We start from the raw sequence: 24,029 nt of genomic DNA on the forward strand, positions 1-24,029 counted from the left end.
TCTTTTCCTCGAGGACGAGTAAAAATTCAAGTGTGGGGGAATTTGATGGATATAAATTAGTCATGTAATTTTGTATATTAAAAATAAGATTTATAAATAAAACATGAATAATACTATCATATTCCCGCATATCTTCTAACAAATCTTGCAGGAAAAAGATTACAAGAGAAATAAAGAGAAGGAAAAAATTGCCAAAGAAAAGAAGGGAACCATTATGCATCTACAACTCCGTAGACACATCCGTGAAAATTTACAGTCACATCTATGGCATCCACAGACGCGTCCGTCACCACAGTCGCATCTATGGCATCCACAGATGCGTCCGTCACCACGGTCGCATCTATGGCATCCACAGACGCGTCCGTCACCACAGTTGCATCTATGGCATCCACAGACGCGTCCGTCACCACAGTCGCATCTATGGCAACCACAGACGCGTCCATCACCACAGTCGCATCTATGGCATCCGCAGACGCGTCTGTCACCACAGTCGCATCTATGGCATCCGCAGACGCGTCTGTCACCACAGTCGCATCTATGGCATCCACAGACGCATTCGTCACCACAGTCGCATCTATGGCATCCACAGACGCATCCATTACCACAGTCGCATCTATGGCATCCACAGATGCGTCTATGGAGAAAAAGTTAGGCATCTATTTCTACAAGTAGCAAGCTACTCTGAAGACAAAGGGCATCCAATATTTAGCAAGATACAAGAATTAGTCTTGGTCCATTTCTCTTCTTTTTGTTTTTGTAGGATATCATTTTCTATTTTTTTAGTTTTCTTACTCCATAATGGAGTAATTTCTTTCTGTTGGGATAGTTGAGGAAGCTTGATATATTCATAATACTATCTCAGTTTTTATATGTTCTTGGCTTGAAACGTTTTATTTATATTTCAAACTGTGCTGGAATGATTATTTCAATTCATTATTATCACGTCTAAATATTTTATCTCTAAGTTATTCTTTTATTAATTTTGTAATTTTCGTGGAGCAAAATTAATATATAATAACCAATGAGTAACATAGCAGAGTGAGACTAATTTTTGGTATTATTATTCCAAATCTTTATCTTATTTCTTCGAGTCCTAATTTTCACCGAGGGATTGACTCAAATAAGTTTATTGATTTAAATGGTCTTTATTTTATTTCTTTGAGTCCTAATTCTCCTTTGAGGGATTGAATCAAATAAGTTTATTGATTTAAATGGTCTTTATTTTATTTCTTTCAGTCTTAATTCTCACGGAGGGATTGACTCAAATAATTTTATTGATTTAAAGGCTAATCGCAAGAGATCTTTACTCCTGTAGCACAATTCAAGCAAGAAAATATTTCAGTTTAATCGTCACTAGTTTTAAAGCAATTAATTGACATAACCTCACAGAGTGTTAATTAAATATTTATTTCTTAGTGTGAAAATATAATTGTATTAGCAATAAGTAATTATTCCTTAGAGAAATGCATGTAGAAACTGAGATTTTATCATAAAAATATATCAAGTGAATTCAGCAGTTCCCAACTCTTTTTATATATAACTTTTCCGAAAGTGATTTGTTTTTAATTTAAGTAATTTTAATTTCAAAAACTCACCTTTCATCAATTTGATTCTCTCAAATAGTAACAAAGATAATACAAATCTGTAGCATAGGTGGTTCCAATCTCTGTGGGACGATATCTTAAACTTTACTATTGACAAAGTACGAGCAGAAAAATCTATACACGTTGGCCTCGTCAGCGCCACACTTATAAACAGGAGGCTGCAGGGCATTTAGGATGGCCTTCTTTGTATCGTAGATCTTGCTATGGAGCTGAGTCATAGGGTGTAAATCATTAACCTTGACCTCTGTTGTCTTATAGTTTGACGACGACTCTTTCAGAAAGGACTACGGGTGATTCGAGGATTGTAGTGATGACAGGGGAAAAGAAAAGGAGTGATATTAAAGAGGAACCTAGAGTGGAATCTATTGTTAGACAATGGGTTAAAATTGTGGATATGTTGATAGTACGGTGGAAAAAGATATGTTGTGGTAATAAGGTAAAAGTATGATTAATCAGGAAGGGCATGTGTGGGGAACATAGTTCGATGAAGAGACTATATCTACAGAATTACGAATGATGGGTATTAAGAGGAATTAGTAAGATATGAATGACTTGTGAGTAAGGGAAAATAGTATAGTACAAGGGGATGAACAATGACATTAGGAACAATTATTGTGGTAATATTGTTTGTACACCCTTGAGGGTGGTATTGTTATAGTATATGTAATTCTGTTAAGATAAATTTTGAAGTATTCTGATGGGACTTAAAAAGAAGAGAAGTTCAATGGGATTTTCAGTTGGGTAATAGCGAAGGACTGTAGTTATATTGTGAGTGGTTATCAACCTTAGAAGTGTTTTATTAATGAGACATCAATATGATTAGATGGGAGTTGTATTTCCCCTCGAGGTAAGACGTGGAAAGGAAACGTATGTGTTTAAATATGATCCTTGAGTGTGAATATGCCAATGATTTACGAGCAGAAAGAGGTCAAATAGGAATTACAGAAATGGAAAGAGTATCAATTATAAGGATGATGATGTCTAAAGTCTCAAAGGGATATGATACGGAACGCAAGATTTCTCCAAGTATAGTTATTGTTTCGAATATTAAAAAGGGATATGATTAGTTCGCAGAGGTAAAAGAACGATGTATGTCACTTAATGAGCTAGATATTGACGAGGGCTTTTGTCACGACCCAACTAGGGGCCGTGACGAGTACCCGATACTTGTACCGAGCACCCCTTACCTATCATTTTACCTGTACCTCTTAGCAAGTCGTATGAACAGTACCGTATTTTTTTTTTTCTCTCGGGCGAACATTAACATTAGCAGCGTCATTATGAACATAGACTAGTTAGCTTCGCTATCGCTTCATACAATGAAACACTAAGATGCCAAAATACCACATATTTAATCGTACATAATCGATCGTACATATCCGTCTACGAGCCTCTAGACATAGTACACTTATACATAGAGAGGGCGAGTATCTTGTCGTGCCCGAAAATATACACAAAAGAGTACCACGAAGTGAGGCTCGGGACAACCGGAGCGCCGTCATGTACGGCCGGTAGAGCTCTAAAGATCAAATCCGCCTGTCCGCCGACTCGCGCGGCATGAAACGCGAGCGTCCACAAGAAGGGACGTCGCACAAATAGTGTACCGAGTATGTAAGGCATGGATAGTAATATGCGAAAAACATAAATCATGTATAACGACATAAATGAATTACAACACATGTTCTGGGATAGAAACATAACCTGTACATATAAGTGCCCTTGGGCAGATGCCGTGCTTTCTTAGCTTTCCTTACTCATATATATATACATATATACATAAAAATAGGATATATCATATTGCGAGGCGTCGCGGCCCGATCCATTTAACCATAAATATGCACATCCCGCGTCCGGGCATCCCGCGTCCGGGACGATATCATGTCATGTAATGCCAACTGATCAGGTGGATACGCGTATATAACGCTCTGCCCTTATCTCTAACTTCCCCGTAAATATATGCATGTTTCATGTACAAATATCGGCGTCTATAGCGTCCTGGCTCTTTCATCATATACATATACTTATATCATATACATATAATTAGCGTCTATAGCGCTCTGATTCTTTTTGTCACATGCACATACTTATATCATATATATATTTACCAGCGTCTATAGCGCTCTGATTCTGCTATCATATACATATACTTATATCATGTGTATTTATCAGCGTCTATATAGCGCTCTGATTCGGTTATCATATACATATACGTATGTCGAGTACACACATCAATCGGGGTCGTAAGGCATAATTCCATGTATTTAAAATCCTTAGAATAGTCATTACCTACAATAGCATTGGGATATCCAGAATTAGTTTAACATTCTCATATTTTCATTGTCATAGCAAAATATATCGTCTACATATCTAACGTAGGCACTTCTCTCACCTTTGGCTTCATCGTTATCGCTATAAGATCACATTCATCAGGGATACTTTTGCACTAGGATGATACCGTACTTATCGTTCGACAATCGGGACAAGGGTCGAAGATTTCCTTAGGATTCTAATCCAAAACAAGTCAAGCGAAACGATAGGAAAATTCCGGGAACACTGGGCCCACCTCGGGCCGAGTGAGATAGCGTACAAAATTTACATATGTTACGTGTCATGGCGTTATTTAGAATGGTTTTAAGGTAATCGGGTCCTCTTATGCAAGTTCTATTGGTTAGGAGGTCTTTCCAACATTTCGCGCACTTTCTAGTTCGGTTCCGAAGGAAAAAGGGAAAACTTTGGATGCGGACTCCGGGGAATAGAGTTGTCCCCGAGGCTCGTACCCAACTTATTACGTCTAAGACATGCCATAGAAAGAAGGGTGAAACCTTACATACCTCTTTCCACTCCTTTTGCTATTCCAAATTCACGTCGTAATCTCGTCAAAATCGCAAATTGGTCATGTTTACCAAAACTCTTATTAGGGTTCTTAGAATTGGAATCTTAAGGAAACACTTGGCTACCGAAATTTCGGTAAAGACTTCCTCCGTAAATATACCATCCTCAACATTCAATATAGCCAAATTTCTCATCAATCACAATTCGGGAATTCAAACCCGGCCAAACTATTAACATAATTCAACAATCACACTAGCAATTCACATATTCCATTCAACCGCACGATCTCAATTTACTACTTTCTTCAAAACCTTCCGACTTCAATAAACACAATAACAACCTTATAATATATATTCCAACAACGTCATACTAATACCATTTCTTACTACCCATGCAAGAACGTTGTCTTTCAATATACAAAATCTTCCAATTATCAATATACACACACGGCCACATACTATAATTTCCAACTTCCACTAATTCATTCAACTTTCACTTCTAATACAAATTCCACCATAACTACAACTAGATTACCACATAAAATTCAATTCATATTTCCTACACATTGACACACACTTACGGCCAACTTTCAAACAACACACCCACTTCACAAACTTTCATGTTTTCATAAATTCTACTTATTTCTACATATCATTTACAACCATAACAACCAAACACTAGACAACATAATTGAATCATGACTCCTACACACATATATATATGCACGGCCATGTACTATATTTCTCTCCTTCATGAATTTCATCCATTTTAGCATACCACAACACACATAAACCTTATATAACACACAAAACAAAATTAATACTCACCTTTCTTCTTCACTTCTCCCTTGGCTACAACTTGGCAACTTGTATGATTGTGAGTTTTTCTTGCTTCAACAACAACTCCACCTTGTTAAGGACCCTCTACTTGGTAGAAAGTAATTTTTGAAGGAATTTTTTTTTTTTTATCAATTTTCCTTGGAATTTTTCTCTTGGCCGAATGGCCTATAGATTTTCTCCTTCTTTGTTTTGTTCTTCTTTTCTTGAAAATTCTAGAGGTTATGTGATAAAGATGACTTAGTCATCTTATTTATTGACCAAATTTTGTTCAATGTGGGCTTGGACCCTATGCATGGCCGGTTGGGCCTTCCATTTTCTTTTAAAAAAATGTCAAGCCCACTTTATATTCTTAGCTAGTTCTTGTAATTTATGGAAACAATTTTTCCAACTTCCAACTTTGCCCTTCGTCTTTCTTCCATATTCCCACGAGTCATATTGCGAATTTCCCTTTATGCCCTTGACCTTCCTCATTAATTCCACTTCTAAATTTTTTTACAAGCAGCTCATATGCCAAACAAAATAAAATGTGGCCTTGCTTATTGTCTTCTCGCGATTGTCTTGAATTATCCGATTGCACAAAATGCGGGATATAACAGCTTTCTCATCGTACAAAGTATATTGGCAAGATGTTATACAAAGGTACGAGTATAAGGATATATGAAACATGAGTTATTTCGCAGGTATGTATAAGACAAAGGTACTAAAAATTTCCCTCCAGAAGTTTTACCATCACAGGATTATTGAGCTAGTAATACAAGGCCGAATAGTTAATGAAGGAAGCGAGAGATATTCTTGAAGAATTAACTGTATGATGGGAAATGAATGAGTATGAAGTCGCAAGTTGATATAAGATATGCCTTTCACTGATGAGACGAACTTGTAGTCCAAAAGAGACCTGTCAAAAGAATGAGCATTGATGTAACAAAGAAAAGAAGGAACGTTAACAATTTGGGCAGATTTTTGAGAAGAGACTCTTGTGCTAGATACCATTGCAGTGATTGGGTGGGTGAACAAGTAATAGAAAAAAGATGATTGCTGGAAGACGGTAAGGAAAATTTTTGAAGATCTCTTCGATGAAATATTAGGCCATCCAAGACCAGTACATCTATGAAAATATGTGACCCTTTATATGTGCATGCAACTGACCAGATAGACTTAGAAGACGAACAGTTATGGTTAAGATTGGTCGCAGAAATTACTGGGAGTAAATACTAGCCATAAAAAGGAGAGTTAAATGGAATGTCAAATATAGAGTAGCAGGTTAACATCTTAAGGAGGGAAGACAAGACGACAGGTATAGGATTTGGGGTATGCCTCGTTAGAAGATGGAAAGATAATAACAAAGCAATTGGAAACTACCTCAAAGGGATATTACGCTAGCAGGCCGATAAGGTATAAGGACGATTTGACGATAAACATGACCAGTCAGTCATATGCATATTAAGGTAAAGATTGGAAGATAGCACTTTAAGGAAGGAATTACTTAAAGTTTCAACATAAGGGTGTAATAGGAAGTTCAGTACTGGAGAAACAGAGAAGGATTGAGTATGACGACACTAGAAGTAAATAAGGGACTAAGATAAGAAGTTAAGCGAAATAGCTACCGCGAGCTAGTCATATGGATACGAAGTTCCAACATCGCATACCGGTTAGGAAAGTATTGTACAGGGAAAGCCTTAAAGGCAAAGGTATTCGGGTCGGGATCTAGTAACGTCTTTGTTGAGGGAAAGATGCAGAGTTAACAATAGAAGAGGATTGAAATGGAAATGAACTATTTGAAGGCATGCAAGTACTTGACAGTAGCAGCCTACGATGAAAAAGAATAAATGTGTATGATTATCTGGAAGCCAAAGCTTATAGATGATATGAGAATTTCCAGCATAGAATACTCAGGATGTAAAGGAATTAAAGTCGCGTTGTAAGTAAATGGAATAAGATGGACCTAAATAAGGAGTAAGTTCGTGTAAGATAGCTTCATTGCATTAAGATGAATAAGGATAGACCTAGCACCGAAATGGATTTATTCATTCTGGAAGGTAACAGAAGGATATGGAATTATATACCACAGAGATGATATAAGTATATGAGAAGCTTGCCAAGATCACTATAGAGCTTCAACTGGTGAGCGTGGCGTAGTGAAGAATAGCAATAGGAAAATATGATATATGTTGGGAAAACTTGAGTAAAGACATAGTAGCCTAGAGATGGTATATCTCTTAAACCAAAACTCGAAAGAGGATTCAGGAAAAGTGTATCTTAGCAAGAAGGATTCCTAAGATATCAAAACCAACTTTATGTTAAATGTAGTAAGGGTAGATGATCTATTTGGAGGCAACAAAGATGTATCATGACCTTAGTGGATTGATAAAAAGGAAATGTCACAGATTTCGTGGCTAGTTAATAAATAAACAGAAGCCTAGAGACTGAAGTAACATATGGATATGTTGTTGAGGAATGAAGGAATGATCAGTATGGATTTTATAATTGTAACATGTAAGTTATATATGTTACGGTTCATTTTTACGCGACTTAAGGCATAAAAGCTACTATGAGGTTGTTGGTGCTCTAATTGGATTTTAGTATTTTTAGAGTCGCCACCTAATTTATTAAAGGAAAACTAGGAAAACCGGGTAAAAGATTTTTCAAGCAAGAGAGAAATCTTTTGGTACCAAAGTTCGAGGTAAGGGTTCTGGTGATCCCCTAGGGAAGGTTTTACGCACCCTAGTATTAAAGATCCGTAGAATACAGTTGACCTACGGGCTTCAATGTGTGATTAAATGAATTTATTTGCTTAAAAGTGTTTAGTTTTCCGGAAAAAAAAAATTCATTCATTTGTATCATAAACTCGAGAAATTTTTTGGCAAAAAGTCCCCTTTAAAAAGGGGGTTTTGGGTTTAAAAATCTGCGAAAGTGTTCAACTCACTTTATTGCCGGACTAGGACACACCCGGGATTTCTCCCGAGTAGAGTCACTACTATTCTAGTCTTAATAAAATGAGTTTAGTTCTTATGGGTTTTATTATACATATATATAGAAAAATATGGAGTATATCTCCGATTTTTGCACGTATATATATAAAGAAAGCACAAGTGTTTATTTAAGTCTAATTTTATCATTGAAGCTCATATAATCAGTCCATATTCTAAGTCTAAATCCGTCTTGACCTCAAGCCAGTCCAATAAATTCCTTTGTTTTTTCAGCCCAATAAGTTTTGGGCTTCCAGTCCCAAACAACAGTCTCATTTTTTAAGAGGTTCCATGAGTCAAAATTCTAGTTTTTGTCCAAAGTTTTTCATTTACAAATCAATTTAAGTCCAGAAAATTGTTCTTTTGGTATACGAAAAATGCCAATTTTTGAAGTCAAACTCTTCTCCTAGCTTCGTCTCCATTTTAGGTGAACCCGTCAAACCGTTTTATCATTTTTTCATCTCGGGTTTAAAGCCCAAAACTTGTTACTTAAAATTTGAAAATCCTTTTTGCATTGATCCAGTTTTAGACTTAACCAAAACTCCATTTTTATCATACACTTAGCCATAGTATTACACCAATTTTAAACCCAAAATCAAACCAAGTTTCGATTTCACGCAAAAATTGATCATTATCCGAGTTTGAAAAAAGCTTTGGCGACTACCTAAAAATACTATGTGTTCCTCCTAAGTTCTAGCATGCACAAGGGTTTCATTATTTACACATTTAGTACATATACAATATATACATGCTAGGTATATATGGAATAGAGAAGGGAAGAAAGTAAAATTTTAACTGATGGGCCTACCCAAGCCCATCAGTGTAATTTTCACCCATAACTGGTCCTTCAAATGCAAATATTAGCTTTCCTTATTTTTCTACAATCGGACTCGATCAAGAGAAGGATGTTCGGCCTCAAGCCCAATAGATTTATGCAACGAGTAGTCGGCCCAAGAAATAATTCCATGCCATAAAAGGGGGAAAAAAAGAAGGTAATGGGTTAGAAAGTATCTAAACTATATTATGCGAATAAGAAGAAATTTAAAGACTAAGTGAACATTGAAGCAAACATGGATACACAGATATACATACGCAGTCAATATATATATATATATATACCCTTAACAAATTCCACCAGTTGAACAAATAATTTACTCAAAGCCCAAAAAGGAACAGTCATGGTTTAGACCGAAATAAATCGAGTATTGAAACTAAACAGTGTTAAGAGTAGTGCAGGCCCACAAAGTGAATGTCTAAGGTGAGGACAGATTTGGCCCAAACTTAGCATGAATGTCAAGTCTCAGAATTTACTCAAAGGGTATACAAAATATACTTCCTTGTCTACACTATGGTGTATACAAGTCAAGTCATGTATATTCGGTATACACCTAGTATAACAACACATATGTCAACAATACATAAAAGGAAAAGGCATATTGACTTTCATGGACACCAAGCTTAGTAAGATAACCACTTAGCAAATTTCAAGCACACAGTCCATAAACACATATTTCCACACTCTTGAGATAACAAAAAATAAATAAATTTAGGTTTTGCAAAAGAAAGTAAATAAAAAGAAACTGCTTCTACCAATTGGAATAGTCTAAGCATACTGATCCTCTTCTTCATTTTTGAGGGTTTCATAGTATATAGTTTCATATAGGGGAACCCCAGCAATCAAAATAAAGAGAGAATTGACCGAGTTTGGTTAGAAACTCTAAGTCTTATCCCCTTTTCTTGGTCCTAGGTAAGTCACACCTATGATCCTTCATATTCAAATGAACACCTCTTGTTGATGATTTACAAATCTTATTTTATTTACACAAGTATAACAAACTTGACTATGAGTAGACCGGGTGTAAGTATTTCAAAGAAAAGATTTTTTTTTTTGAAGACCCCAAGTTTTTAAGTACAAATAGCATAGACAGACCATAAGTAGAGGCAAACAAGAGCTTCAACATCAGCATTTAAACAGGTAAACAGGATATCACTTTTTACTCTTAGACAGACCCAATTCTAAGGACATAATATTCTACTGGTTCTCATAATATAATTAGTATGTCCACTAAACACTCAGAATAGAACGGCACAATTAAGCAAGCACACAAGCAAGGGCTGTCAAATGGCTGAGGGTTTGTGATGTATATGGCCTCTTTTAAGTAAAATCAAACTCAACTAGAGACAAGGTTTAGTTAAATGTACAAACCAAACTCAATCAACTACCAACCGTGATTCAACAGGCTTGTATGAGACAAACACATACCAAACAATATTTGATAATCAGTTAAGGGCATGAACATGATTAGAAAACCATAAACCAATTGAAACTTAGACAGCTTGAAGGACAGGCAGGATCAACATTCATGACTCCATGAACCATAAACTAGGCAGATACTTTTATATAGGATTAACATATTACAAGTTAACTGATCTTGAACAAGTATACGCTTTGACACATCAACAGAAACCAACTTATCTCAGGCGTAGCAAGCATTTAGGCATGATTATCAAGCTGATTCTAAATTTGGACATGACCAATAGATACTATGCACCCTTACTCCTAACTAAAGCATATAGCAGGATTAATACTAGCCATAAATACCTAATTTTATATAAATAGAATTTAGCAAACAGCTAATCTACGCTAACAATATAATCTATCTAAGCTACATGATTAAACAGTTAATTAATCACAGAATATACTAAAGCAAAATGAAACTAAGATTAACCATACAAAAGTAGAAAATAAACTCACATGAAGGCAGTTTTAAACATGAATACTAAATAATAGGAAATATAACTAAAAGGAAAGGGAATTAACTTTTTGAAGTGCAGCCCGTCATCGAGAATAGACCTTTGGAGACCCCTTTTGCTCCTCAACCTCACAACTTAGCCACACAAACAAAGAAAAAAGTACTTAAAATTTTAACTTAACCCGAAATTCAAAGTTTCAAAGCAATTTTGCCAAAACATAAGAAAAATCGAGTTTTTTGGTGAATATGTGTAATATTCGATATACCCCTCTCTCAAAATGTGTGAATTGGGGGTTCTATTTATAGAACCCAATATGAGAAAAAACCTAATCTCAAACGATGTGGGACTTCATCAACTTTTGGAGCAAAATCCCTCAAATTCTAGCATTAACGGCTAGGATCTAAACGAAACAAAGTGCGAAGGGTCAGATTTGACCCAAAATAAGGTAATCCAACGTGTTCTTCATGAACCAATTGAATTTGAGGGTTTCAAACGAGTCAAGACAATGGGATTCGTACTCTTTTGACCATAAAAGCATAAATATAAAGAAAAGGGGGAAGGTAATACCCTGTTTGGTTGCGATATGGTGGAGAGAGGGCAAAGCAATTAATGCTTTGCCCAAAATCGGCATACCATGATTGAGAAAACCTGCCACACTCTGAAACTTTGCCATTTTCAAGCATACATGACCGAGGAGAGAGAAGTCTCCTAGTGGCGGCTAGGGTTTCACAATGGAAACCCTTCCTTAAGTTAAGAATGAGGCAAAATGCGTGTATGGCCGGAATGGCTATGTATATATTTTGTCAAATGGGCCGGGTCTTGGTCCTTCGGGCCTTGACTCAGCCAAATTTTAAAAAAGATAAAGGAAATGGGCCACTGTATACATATATATACACGTGATATACATGTATACACAAGTATATCCATGTATATATGTGTATATACAGGAGAACTTGACACTTACTTAATAAATGACCATAATTAAGAAAAATCAATTAATTTAAACCCTTAATCATGGTCAAGCATGACAAATTAATTAATTAAATCTAATTTGCAAAAATTGACCTTAGTTAAACTTAAGCCATGAATTATGCTATTTTAAATAAGGTTAGAATTAGACTAATAATTGATTATTTCAATTGTAGACATTATTTGCCATATAGTAAACAATTTATAGAATTAATCACAACTAAATACTCAATTAATTATGATAAAATGCCAAATTAAGAATTGAGGGCTAAAATGATTAATTCGTTTGATTAATTAGATTCCTTGAACTAACCGGGGTATGCCAATTGATTTATGATAATTCAAAAAATTAACTAAATAATTATTTTAAACTATTTCCTTGATTAAATTTAGCTAATATATCATAATTGTTGCAAATTAATTTCCAAATGATTTATAACATTATAAAAATTATTTTACCAAATAAGAATGGTAAAATATTATCTAATTAATGTTTATAAAATTATTTTGACTTCTAAAAATACATATTTCACTCCGTTTAATAGTCAAGGACTCTAGGTAATTAAAATAAATTATGGGAGGTCAAAAATTAGGTGTCAACAATTGCCCCTTCGGTGTTCGGGGATGGCGGGACCATCCCTGAGCAACGAAATTTGACTAACCCAACTGATATTACCCCTCATTTTATGCAATTTTCAAATACGTGATCGGACCCTGGTTTCTGGGTTTCCTACATATCTCAGGTTTCATGAGAATTCAGGCCGTTTGTAGTTTGACGCGATTATGACTTCTAAATGCAAATTTAAGCAAATCTCGAATTTACCGGTTATCAAACTAGGAAGTCCGGGGTGATTGGTCGGAGTGCGACTTACTCTCTGATATTGAATCTGCCTACATATCCCTATTTTTGGGAATCAAGTCACTTGTAGTTCGATTTGATTGGAGGAAAACAGTATCTCTTATCTTTGGAGTGCCTTTGTGTGTGTGCCGATGTGCATTTGACCGGTTATGAAATAATAAAGGCAAAGCAGGTAAGCAAATAAAACATTCTTGTATGGCTGAGCATGGTGAGAAGTGATCTTCCAAGTCCTGGTTGGAGAGCTTGACTCTCATGGGCGCCCTATCTCGACCAGTGCGTACGAAAAATTCCACTTTTGCTCCACATATGTATAGATTTGATTTGATCAGCCTACTCCATCTGGCGGCTGTAAATCTAATTTCACTTTCTAAGTAATGTTGGTTGATTTTGATGACGAATACTGCGATCATCTGATCGGGTTTACATCGTCTTTAATCTTTGAAGTGAATACTGTGATCATTTGACTGGATTTATATCGCCTTCAATATTTGGAGCGAATACTGCGGTCATCTGACTAAATTTACATCACTTTACCCTCTTGATTATATCTGTATGCTTGTATGAATGACCCTCTCGGCAGTTTGTATGAATGGCCCTCTTGGCATGTTTGTATGAATGGCCCTCTTTCCATGTTTGTATGAATGTCTCTCTTGCCATGTTTATATGAATGGCCTTCTTGGCATGTTCATATGAATGGCCCTTTTGGCATGTTCGTATGAATGGCCTTCTTGGCATGTTTACATGAATGGTCCTCTTGGCATGTTTGTATGAATAGCCCTCTTGGTATGTTTATATGAATAGCTCTCTTGGCAGCAGGAAAATAGATATGCAATGGCACTCATAGCAAATAAGAAGAAGTGATGGCCCTCTTGGCAGCAGGAAAATCGATATGCAATGGCCCTCATAGCAAATAAGAAGAAGCGATGGCCCTCTTGGCAGCAGGAAAATAGGTATGCAATGGCCCTCATGGAAAATAAGATGAAGTGATGGCCCTCTTGGCAGCAGGAAAATAGATATGCAATGGCCCTCATGGAAAATAAGAAGAAGTGATGCGAATGACAGATATGGCCCCTTTGGCTAAATCTTCTTTCTTTCGTCCTTTATGTCGGTTGTGACCATCATGGTTAGATATGCCGTGTTGTTCTACTACGACCCCCTTCGATCGGATATTTTGCCATTATGGCTTTTTGTCCTTTGTGCGCCCTTATGGCTAGGTGTTTTCCCTCATGGTGTTTTTGTCCTTTTGCAGCCTTTGTGGCTAGATATTTGCCCTTGCGGCATTCAAATCCTTATAGTCCTTGTGGCTAGATAATTGCCCTTTGTGGCATTCAAATCCCTTTATAGCCCTCATGGCCGGATATTTGTTCTTGTGGTATTCAAATCCTTTTGTCGCCCTTGCGGCTAGATATTTTGCCCTTGTGGCATTTGAATCCTTTATAGCCCTCGTGGATGGATATTTTCTAAAAGCCTGATCTCAGCAGCGGTCTTGACCTTCTTTGGGCGAACCATTTCCTGCACATGAAGCAAAGTTAGAAAAGGATCGTCCTCCGACGTCCTGGGGACCTGCATCAGAAATGGGTTAGTTTTTTCCTATTTAAAGTTGATTCGTGTCGCCGGCGCTGTCGCATCTTCGGCTTTCTGGACTCGAAACCCTTTCGGCTCGGTATTTGAAAGATGAATTTATTTTGTTTATGCAGAAAATCGTTTTTGTAAAGTTACCATAAAGATATCTATTTGTAGGGAAATAAAATGCGTTGTTTTGAAAGTTGTAAGGTTAATTGTCATGACATGTGCTTTGAATGAAGGAGATCCCTTCTTCCGTGATTAGGGTTCTTTGCTTCCTCGCGCGGAATTTTTGAGGCTTTTCTCAAAAATTTTGCCCCAGTTTAAATCTCGATCGCCGAACTCTCCTGCCGAATCTTCCGAGTTGCGGGAAATTTTGAGGGGACCTCAAAATTTCTGACCTAGTTTATTGAATAAATGAGAAATTTTGAGAGCTTCTCAAAATTTCTATCCCAGTTTGAAACCCCTGATTGGCTGACTATTTGTAGTGGATTGATGGCACAAATTTTAAGATCTTCTCAAAATTTCCGCCTTAGTTGGGTGTTTGGCGATCCTTGCGTCCTTCGTGAAGTCCTATCTCTGAGGCTTCCTAGGGGTTTCTTGGGTTTTTCTTTTGGTGCGACCGAGCTCAAAGAGCGCCTACGTATCCTGTCGCAGCAGGAATCAGGTCGAACGTAGTTCGGAATAAAAGTAAATGAGTTTTGGTTTTACTAATAATGTGACCGGGTCCCAAACAGACTGCCTACGTTTCCTACTGTGGGGAAGTCAGGTCATTGCGTTGTTCATATTACAAACGTTGTTTTGTTTTTCCTATCCACTATGAAACAGTTACAAGCAAAAGGAAATATCTAATACAAGAAAATAACATAACGATTACAAGCAAAAGTATTATTACAGACTGAACAACTTGTCTTCATGCATAGTAGCGCTTGATTGCGTTTGAACTGATTGGCTTTGGCCACTCTTGTTCGTCCATTAATGCCAGTACTACCGCTCCTCTGGAGAGTACTTTGTGGACCATATAAGGACCTTGCCAGTTGGGAGCGAATTTCCCTTTGTATTCATATTGGTGCGGGAAAATTCTTTTGAGCACCATCTGTCCAATTTGGAAAAGTCGAGTCCTGACTCGTTTGTTGAAGGCTTTTGCCATCCTTTGTCGGTATAGTTTACCGTGACATACGACAACCATCCTTTTCTCATCAATTAAAACCAATTGCTCATATTGAGCTCGGACCCATTCAACATTGTCCAAATCTGCTTCTTGGATGATCCTTAAGGAAGGTATCTCGACCTCGGTAAGTATAACTGCTTCAGTTCCATAGACCAACAAGTATGGAGTTGCTCCTGTTGAAGTTCTACCCGTAGTACAGTATCCTAGGAAAGCATAAGGCAACTGCTCATGCCAACCTTTGTAATTGTCTTTCATTTTCCTCAATATCCTCTTGATATTCTTGTTGGCTCCTTCTACGGCTCCATTCATTTGTAGCCGGTAGGCTGTCAAGTTTCGGTGAGTGATCTTGAATTGCTCACAGATATCCTTCATCAGATGGCTATTCAGATCCCCATTGTCATTTATGATGGACTCGGGTATGCCGAATCGGCATATGATATTATTTTGCACGAAATCGGCTACCACTTTCTTTGTTACTGACTTGTGTGATGTTGCTTCCACCCATTTGGTGAAGTAATCGATGGCGACTAAAATGAATTGATGCTCGTTTGAGGCTGCGGGTTCGATGGGTACAATGACGTCCATTCCCCAGGCAAAGAAAGGCCATGGTGAGCTCATAGCATTAAGCTCACTCGGTGGAACCTTGATTAGATCACCGTGGATTTGGCATTGATGACACCTTTGCACATATTTGCAGCAATCACTTTTCATGGTCATCCAATAATATCCAGCTCGTAGAATCTTCTTTGCTAGTACAAATCCGTTCATATGGGGTCCACATATCCCAGCATGCGGCGTTAGTTTGTACAACACCTCTTTGTTCAGGAAAAAACCATTTGCCATTCTTCTGATGGTCTTCTTTTGTCCACTTGTGACTCCTTTGGGGTATTCCCATTTCTCCAAGTATATTTTGATGTGCTTGCCATCCGGCTCTGCTTCTACATAGCAACAATTGGCATGCCCTTCTTTCAAGCTTATCCTTAGCGGGTCGATGTGACTGCTTTCGGGATGTTGGATCATTGGTGCTATTGTGGCCAGCGCGTCGGCAAACTCGTTCTGAGCTCTTGGAGTATGTCGGAACTCAATCTTTCTAAATTTCTTGCCCAGTCTTTGTGCCAAGTTCACATATGGCAAGATTTTTTTGTTTTTGGTAGCCCACTCGCCTTGTACTTGATAAAATAATAGGTCAAAATCTCCAATGACTAGCAATTCAGTGATGTCCATATCTAGTGCCATTCTGAGGCCTAGAATGCAGGCCTCGTATTCAGCCATGTTATTTGTACAACAAAACTTGAGCTTTGTGACCATTGGGTAATGTTGCCCATTTTCTGATATTAGAATCGCTCCTATTCTGAAACCTTTGTAGTTGGCTGCTCCATCGAAAAACAATTTCCAGCCTGTGTATGGTTCCACTGCTTCCTCTTCTATGGCTAATACCTCTTCATTTGGGAAATGAGTGTGGAGGGGTTCGAGTTCTTCATCCACTGGGCTTTCAGCTAGTAGGTCAGCCAAGGCTTGTCCTTTGACGGTTTTTTGGGCTATGTATACAATGTCGAATTCGCTCAACAGCAATTGCCATTTGGCTAATTTTTCGATAGGCATGGGCTGACGAAAGATATACCTCAGTGGATCCATCTTGGATATGAGGTGGGTGGTATAGGAAGACAAATAATGTCTCAATTTCTGGGCTACCCAAGTTAAATCGCAGCAGGTTTTCTCCATTAGCGTATATCTTGTCTCGCAGGAAGTAAACTTTTTTCTCAAGTAGTAGATGGCACGTTCCTTTTTCCCTTCTTCATCGTGTTGTCCTAACACGCAACCGAAGGCATTTTCAGCAACCGATAAGTATAGCAACGTATGGGCTCCCGGGTCTTGGTGGTACCAAGAGTGGATTAGACGGTATCTCTTGATAGTATCAAATGCCTCTTGGCACTCTTGTCCATTTTGTGGGAGTGTCTTTCTTTAAAAGCTTGAGGATGGGCTCCACAATGATTGTGGATTGAGCTATGAATCGTCCAATATAATTTAACCTTCCCAGGAAGCTCATGACTTCCATCTTGGTTTTGGGAGGGTGTAGCTCTTGGATTGCTTTGATCTTGGTCAGATTTAGTTCTATGCCCTTTCAACTGACTATGAATCCCAGTAACTTCTCGGTCGGTACCCCAAATGCACATTTTGCCGGGTTCAATTTCAAGTTGAACTTTCGGAGCCCGTCGAAGAATTTCCTCAAATGAGTAGTATGCTCCGAATTTTCCTTTGACTTGATAATGACATCGTCCACGTATACTTCCATTTCTCTATGAATCATGTCGTGGAAAATGGTGGTCATGGCTTTCATGTAGGTTGCGTCGGTATTTTTGAGGCCGAAGGGCATTACTCTGTAATGGTACACTCCCCATAGAGTGATGAAGGCTGTTTTCTCCGCATCCTCTCTATCCATTAGGATTTGGTGATAATCGGCGAAACAATCCACAAATGGCTATAGCTCGTGCTTGGCACAATTATCTATGAGTATGGGGATGTTTGGCAGGGGAAATTGTCCTTTGTATTGGCTTTGTTGAGTGTTACACCCCTCGTGTTCATAGTAGTAGAACCTATGGTTTCCTAGTCAGGTATGCCCTTGGAATAGAGACTCGAGCCTGAGTTTGGAGGTAGAAAATGTCTTACCCCGTGTATGAGGGTACCAGCAGATATTTCTGGCAATTTATAGAGCTAGAAGTTGAACGAATCGAATCGACGTGATCTGAACTGAATCAGAAAATCTGTAGGACACCAGTCATCGTTGACAGATCGTCGACATGTTCGACGGACCGTCGACGTGCGGCGTCGATGGGATCCCCCAGCCATGCATCTGTAGGCGCAGGTCAACGGACCGTCGACCCGCTCGTCGAACCGGACGCTGTAGCCTTTTTGGCTTCCAAGTATAAATAGGTGGTCCACGACCCTATTTGATATTTTTCTCCTTCCAAAAATTAGAAAACCCTAATATATTCTCTCCTAATATTTTCCATCATATTAGTGAAGATTTGACAAGACCCGGACCTCGTAAAACTTGAGATGGTGAAGAAGAAGGTTGCTTCTAGGGTTTCGTCAAGTTAAGGAGTTGAAGAGAAGTGATTCTTGGGATTCTTGACCCCTCAAGGTATGTAAATGATTTCTACCCTTATATTTAAGTTGGTTATCAAGAGTTTAGTGATGTTAAGTGAAAATAAGGTAATTATGGAAGTGTTAAGTTGATGAAGGGTAATCTGTGTGTTGTCATTGTTGATGTGAGTATTGTAGTGGATGTGAGTATTGTAGTTGATGTGGGATCGAATGAAAAGTTGGAGAGTTGTAAGCTTACAAGGAAATTATTGTCTATAGTTCGTTGAGCTTTATGCGTATTTGAGGATGGCTAGTAAGCGAAGTAAATAGCCTACTTACGCCCTATGTTATCTTAATTGTAGACTTGCAAGTTCAAGAGGTAGAAGTTGGGTGATTGCGTATACTTCAAGGTATGTTAAGGTCATTCTTTTCCTTCTTTTGGCATGATCCTATGATATGATCCAACAAGCGAGTAAGTGAGATTACATATTACTATACTCTTAGAAGTATTAGGAGTACTTCAGTATTTGATGTTCATGTACCCCATTTATGAGTGACCCTTCTGTTCATGGGTCCAGTCTTATGCAACCAGTTCTGTGCATACAGTCTATTCATGCATTACATTCATTATATATTATGTATATTGACCCGTGACTAGAAGGCGTTATATGCGCACACATATCAGGCGTTATACACGCGAATATTAGATATATGCAAAGTATGAGAAGAGGTATAGGCGTGATATATGCAGTACTACTATGATGATGATATTGATTATGGCCACAGAGGAGCCAATATGATATGACGAGATGCCATAGAGGCTTACAGGCGTTATATACGCACATATATCAGGCGTTATATATGCACTCATATAGATGCATGGCCATCATTGATAGGTATGAGCATGCATATTATGTGCCCATAGAGGCATTATCAGCTACGCAGATTTATGGCAGATACTAGTTCATACAAGTACATGCAGTCAGTCATTTCAGCTTATGAGTTCAGATCTTATCCATGATCCTCATCTGTATATACATATATATATATGTTGTTGTCCTAAGCCTTACATACTCGGTACATTATCCGTACTGACTCCCCTTTGCTCGGGGGGGGGGGGGGGGGGGGTGGGGGGTGCGTTCATGTACGAGGTACGGGAGGCGACGGGTGGTCCAGCTCAGTAGGACCTTTAGATCTAGCAGTGGTCAGTACGCTCCATTCAATCGGGAGCTACAGTCAGTTTGGCATGCCCCTTTTGAGATGTGTATGCATATGGGTATGACAGAGTCCTGTCTCGTCTTTTCTACAGCTTTCATTCCAGTAGAGGTCTGTAGATGGTTGTATGTAGTAGTCAGATGATGTAGCCTTGTCGGCTTCTATTCTTTTATGTACTGTATATGTAGCGGCCTGGCGGCTTTGTTCGTTCTTCCGCATATTTGTGTATATATATGCTAATTGTACAGAGTTCTGATGTTTCCCTTTTATGAGATTAGTTTGTGCCATTTATGGGCCTTAGATGTTCAGTATGTCTGAGATAAGTATTTAAGGGTGTTTGGTCGCTAGAGGTCAGACTCCCATCACGGCCCATCGGTTTCTTATCTTATCTCAATGTCATGGGTCGTGACATTGAGATCCCGGTAGTCCACACAGATTCTTATCATTCCATCCTTTTTGGGTACCGGCACTATGTTGGCCAACCAAGTGGGGTATGAGGTTACTTCTACTACCCCGAACTTGATTTGTTTTTCTACCTCATCCTTGATGCGGACACTGAGGTTTGGCTTGAACTGTCTGGTTTTTTGTTTCACAAGAGTGAAACCCGCATTGATAGGTAACCGATAGGATACTATGCTGGCGCTCAGTCCTGGTATATCCGTGTATGACCATGCCAAGATGTCCACATATTCTTTCAGTAGGTTTATCAATTTCTCCTTTTGAGGTGCTTCTAGGTGCGCGCTGATCCGGGTTTCTTTGACATTCTCTTTGTCACCAAGATTAATTGCTTACGTTTTGTCCATGTTCAGTTTCTAATCATTCTCTAACTGCTCTACCTCTTCTATGAGACCCTCAAGTAACATTGTTTCTTCATCGTATTCCTCATACTCTTCGTCCTCTATACTGCTCGACTCATTTGTTTCGCAATATGTCATGACATTTAGGGTTGTTTTATCATTTTTATTACTGAAAATTCAAGGCAAAGTATGTTATTATAAAACATGCATGCGTAACAAATAAATAAAATTATTTTGATTAAACCGAGGCTTTCGTTGATTTAGATTAACAAAAGTACAAACTGTGGTTCTGGCTTGGATCAACGTCAAGCCATTTCCGTTTTTTGAAAATATTACGAGGTAAATAGAGTGATAAAAAGTGACTAATCGGGCCTCGATCAATTCTCCCTATTTTCAAAATTAATTCATCTTTCTCTACCGAAGATCCAGTAGCGGGGTAGAGGTCTAATTGTACAGCTGCTCACCTGGATTTGCATCTCTGATGGTGGGTGCCTCTGCATATTCTTCTAGGATGACTGAGCAATCTTCTTCTTGGAATAGTATCCCTATCCGTTCTTCAATGTCAGCATCGCCCGGCATAGGAATTCTGTTAGGAAATGGCTGGTACGGGTTTGGAATAGGTTTGTGGAGATCCGCAACCTCTTGCCTCTTCTTGGTAGGTATCTTGAGTAAACGAATCTTTTTTAAGAATTCATTGATTTTGAGAGGTCCGGATGGTCGATTTTGACGTGGTGGGATATTTGGTTCAGTTCCTAAGGACTTGGGAGCATTTCGAGTTATTAGTTGGAAGTTAGTAATTGGTCGTTGGGTGTTGACCCGATCAAATAGACCTCCATTGGGAATTTTGAGACCACGAGTGAGTCTGTGGTGTGTTTTTATTTTTGAATGCATGTTTGGTGTGTATCTGTGCTGTCTGAGGTGATTGTCGGGTTTTAGGACTGAGATAGTGAAAAACCGAGTTATTCGGTGTACGGTGTCTGTAGTACCGGCACCGGTTACTGTATCATGCGAGCTTTGGTGTGGCGAGGCCTGGTCCACTACGGCGAGTATGTGGAGTTTGTGGTGAGTTACCATAGCGGATGGGGATCCGTTGTGGAGTCTCGTGACAGAGAAGGGTTGGCCGCGATGGCAGGCCCGCTGTAGCGGACGTTCTACCGCTGCAGCAAATGATCGGCCAGAATATTATTTAATGCCTAGTTAAAACCCTTCATTTCCTATCAGTTCATTTATTGTTCCTAAGCATTTTTTTAGGCGATTTAAAGGAGTTCTTGGTTGATTTCTCTTGTGGGTAAGTTCCCTAACCTATAATTCATTCCTTTACCTTTCATAAGCTTGAATCCATGTTAGAATTTCTATGGAACTTAAGAGGAAAGATGGGTTTTGATGTCTATTTCATTATTTGAGTTTAAGTCTTTCTAAATGCGAGTTATTGGTCGATTTGACTAATCTAAGTATTGAATTTGATGATTTAGTAACTAATAGGCTTAAATCTTCCATTATTGTTGATGAATTGAAAGATTGAAAGTTAGGGTTTATACCCAAATTGGGAGTTTTGACTTGAATGATGAAACTGACCTATTCTTGATTTAATCTAGCAATTGAATAGTGGAATTGAACTTCTAGAAAGTTGGATTACGGATTTTACTTTTGAAATACCCATTTTGCCATTGTGGGCTCGTTTTCCCCTTCTTCCATAGTGGATTTTGTTTCTTCAGATAGCCTAGCAGTATGGGTATCGTTCTTCCTTGTTTCTAATTTAGAATTCGATTATGGATAGAGTTTGGGTATTTGGAGGCTTACCTAAAGGGAAAGTCAATGGTGTGATTGTTCGTGGCTCCCGTTCGGCTACCAGGTAGGTTACGGCTTACCTATTGGTTAGACTTCGATTAGCGAAGCATCTATAGAGTTGGTGATTGTTGGAGAAAGCATGTTACGCCTTCAGGTATGAAGTTGGGATGGATTACTTAGGTTGGTATTATTGTAGATTGTGGGTTGTTCCCTTATTGTGATCTATTGGCTTGTTGCCACATGTGTGATACTAGACTTGATCTTTGAGTTACCTTATCATGATTGTGAACCCATATCTCTCATTTATTGGGTATTGTCTTATAAAGAGGAAGGGTGTAATTTATTCGTGAAATTGTGATATGTGTCTATGTGTGGCATGAGTGGTATTGATAGATTCTCATTGGCATTGATATCTGTTATACCCCGTACTTTGTACATTGGAATATTCTAAGTTGGTTGCGACAAGTTATGGACAAGACTTTTAATTTTCAATTTTGTTGATTTTAATGCATAAGTTGCATATTCATCTTTTTATTGGTATGGAATGTTAAGGGTAAATTTGGAATAAGGAAAATTTGGGGTTAAAAGTGAATTATGGAAAGTTAAGCATTTCATGAGAATTAGGGGCTAGAAGTGAAATTTTGGAAAAAGAATATTTCATGAAAATGGCCATATGTGGCCATGTGTGGGGTGTGGGCCATGGGCCACATGGAAGTAATATATAAGTGGCTAAAAGATGACAATTAAGTCATCTTCATCATTTAGCACCCTAGAAAATTCAAGAAGCATGGAGAAAGAATAAGAGGCCATTCGGCCATGACCAAGAAAAATTGGAGTCCAAAAATTGACAATCATTTGTTGCTTCATAATTTAAACTCACGTTGACAAGATTATATTTCGTATTTTTGTACGTCGGATTATTCGCAAGCGAGGTGGGGTCCACACACTGAGATTTTTTTTGGGACATGCGACAATTTATATGAATCACATATGTGAAGTTAAACATAACTCAAGAAGGACCCTTGAGCCAAATCAAAGTGGAAGTCCTCAAACAAATATTTTTAAGTAATGTTTCGGGTGATCTGACTTCGAGGGGCACAAACGGTATTATAAGTTTGGAATTTGGAAAAACACGAAAGATAGAAGTTGTAGATAATTGAATTATCTTTCCAACCACAGGTCGTGGGTCCACAGGTGACATCGGGATAAGGAGATATGGATGTTTTAAGGCGGAAAGGTCAGTGGGCTAGGCCCAAACCGGGCCCAATTGGGTTAGGCCCATGACCCATGCCTATTTAAGTCTAATTTCAGCCCTTTCCTCTCATTTTTCAGACCAAGAATACCCAGAAAATTCTGGAAAGACAGAGAGAAGAACCTTGGAGAGAAGAAAAATCAATTTTGACCAAAATCCGAGCCCCGAATTAGAAGCCCATGAAGAGAAAAGTGTTGTACGCTGCGTTGTCTTCAATTTGAGCTAAAAATCAACCAAGGAGAAGAGTGATAACGTGGGGGCTGCATGCTTAAGGTATGAATACGGTTCCTTTTCATTGTTAACGAGTGTATTTAGAATTTTAACGGATTAAAACGG

The 24,029-nt window shown here is 38.3% G+C and overlaps 1 protein-coding gene and 1 long non-coding RNA gene across 2 annotated transcripts; both read right to left on the reverse strand.

The window, feature by feature from the left end:
* Positions 1-212: 212 nt before the first annotated feature.
* Positions 213-656, reverse strand: LOC132044502 (uncharacterized). Its single transcript, XM_059434995.1, has one exon. It carries the CDS (start codon positions 654-656, stop codon positions 213-215), a length of 444 nt encoding a protein of 147 aa, XP_059290978.1.
* A 5,309-nt stretch (positions 657-5,965) lies between these two features.
* On the reverse strand, positions 5,966-11,756 carry LOC132044503 (uncharacterized). The gene is made up of 2 exons (XR_009412198.1): positions 11,563-11,756; positions 5,966-11,129 (listed from the first exon to the last, which is right to left on the reverse strand). It is a non-coding gene; the product is annotated as an uncharacterized LOC132044503 (long non-coding RNA).
* Positions 11,757-24,029: the final 12,273 nt, after the last annotated feature.

This window comes from Lycium ferocissimum, unplaced genomic scaffold (genome assembly GCF_029784015.1).
Source record: "Lycium ferocissimum isolate CSIRO_LF1 unplaced genomic scaffold, AGI_CSIRO_Lferr_CH_V1 ctg4667, whole genome shotgun sequence".
NCBI lineage: Eukaryota > Viridiplantae > Streptophyta > Magnoliopsida > Solanales > Solanaceae > Lycium > Lycium ferocissimum.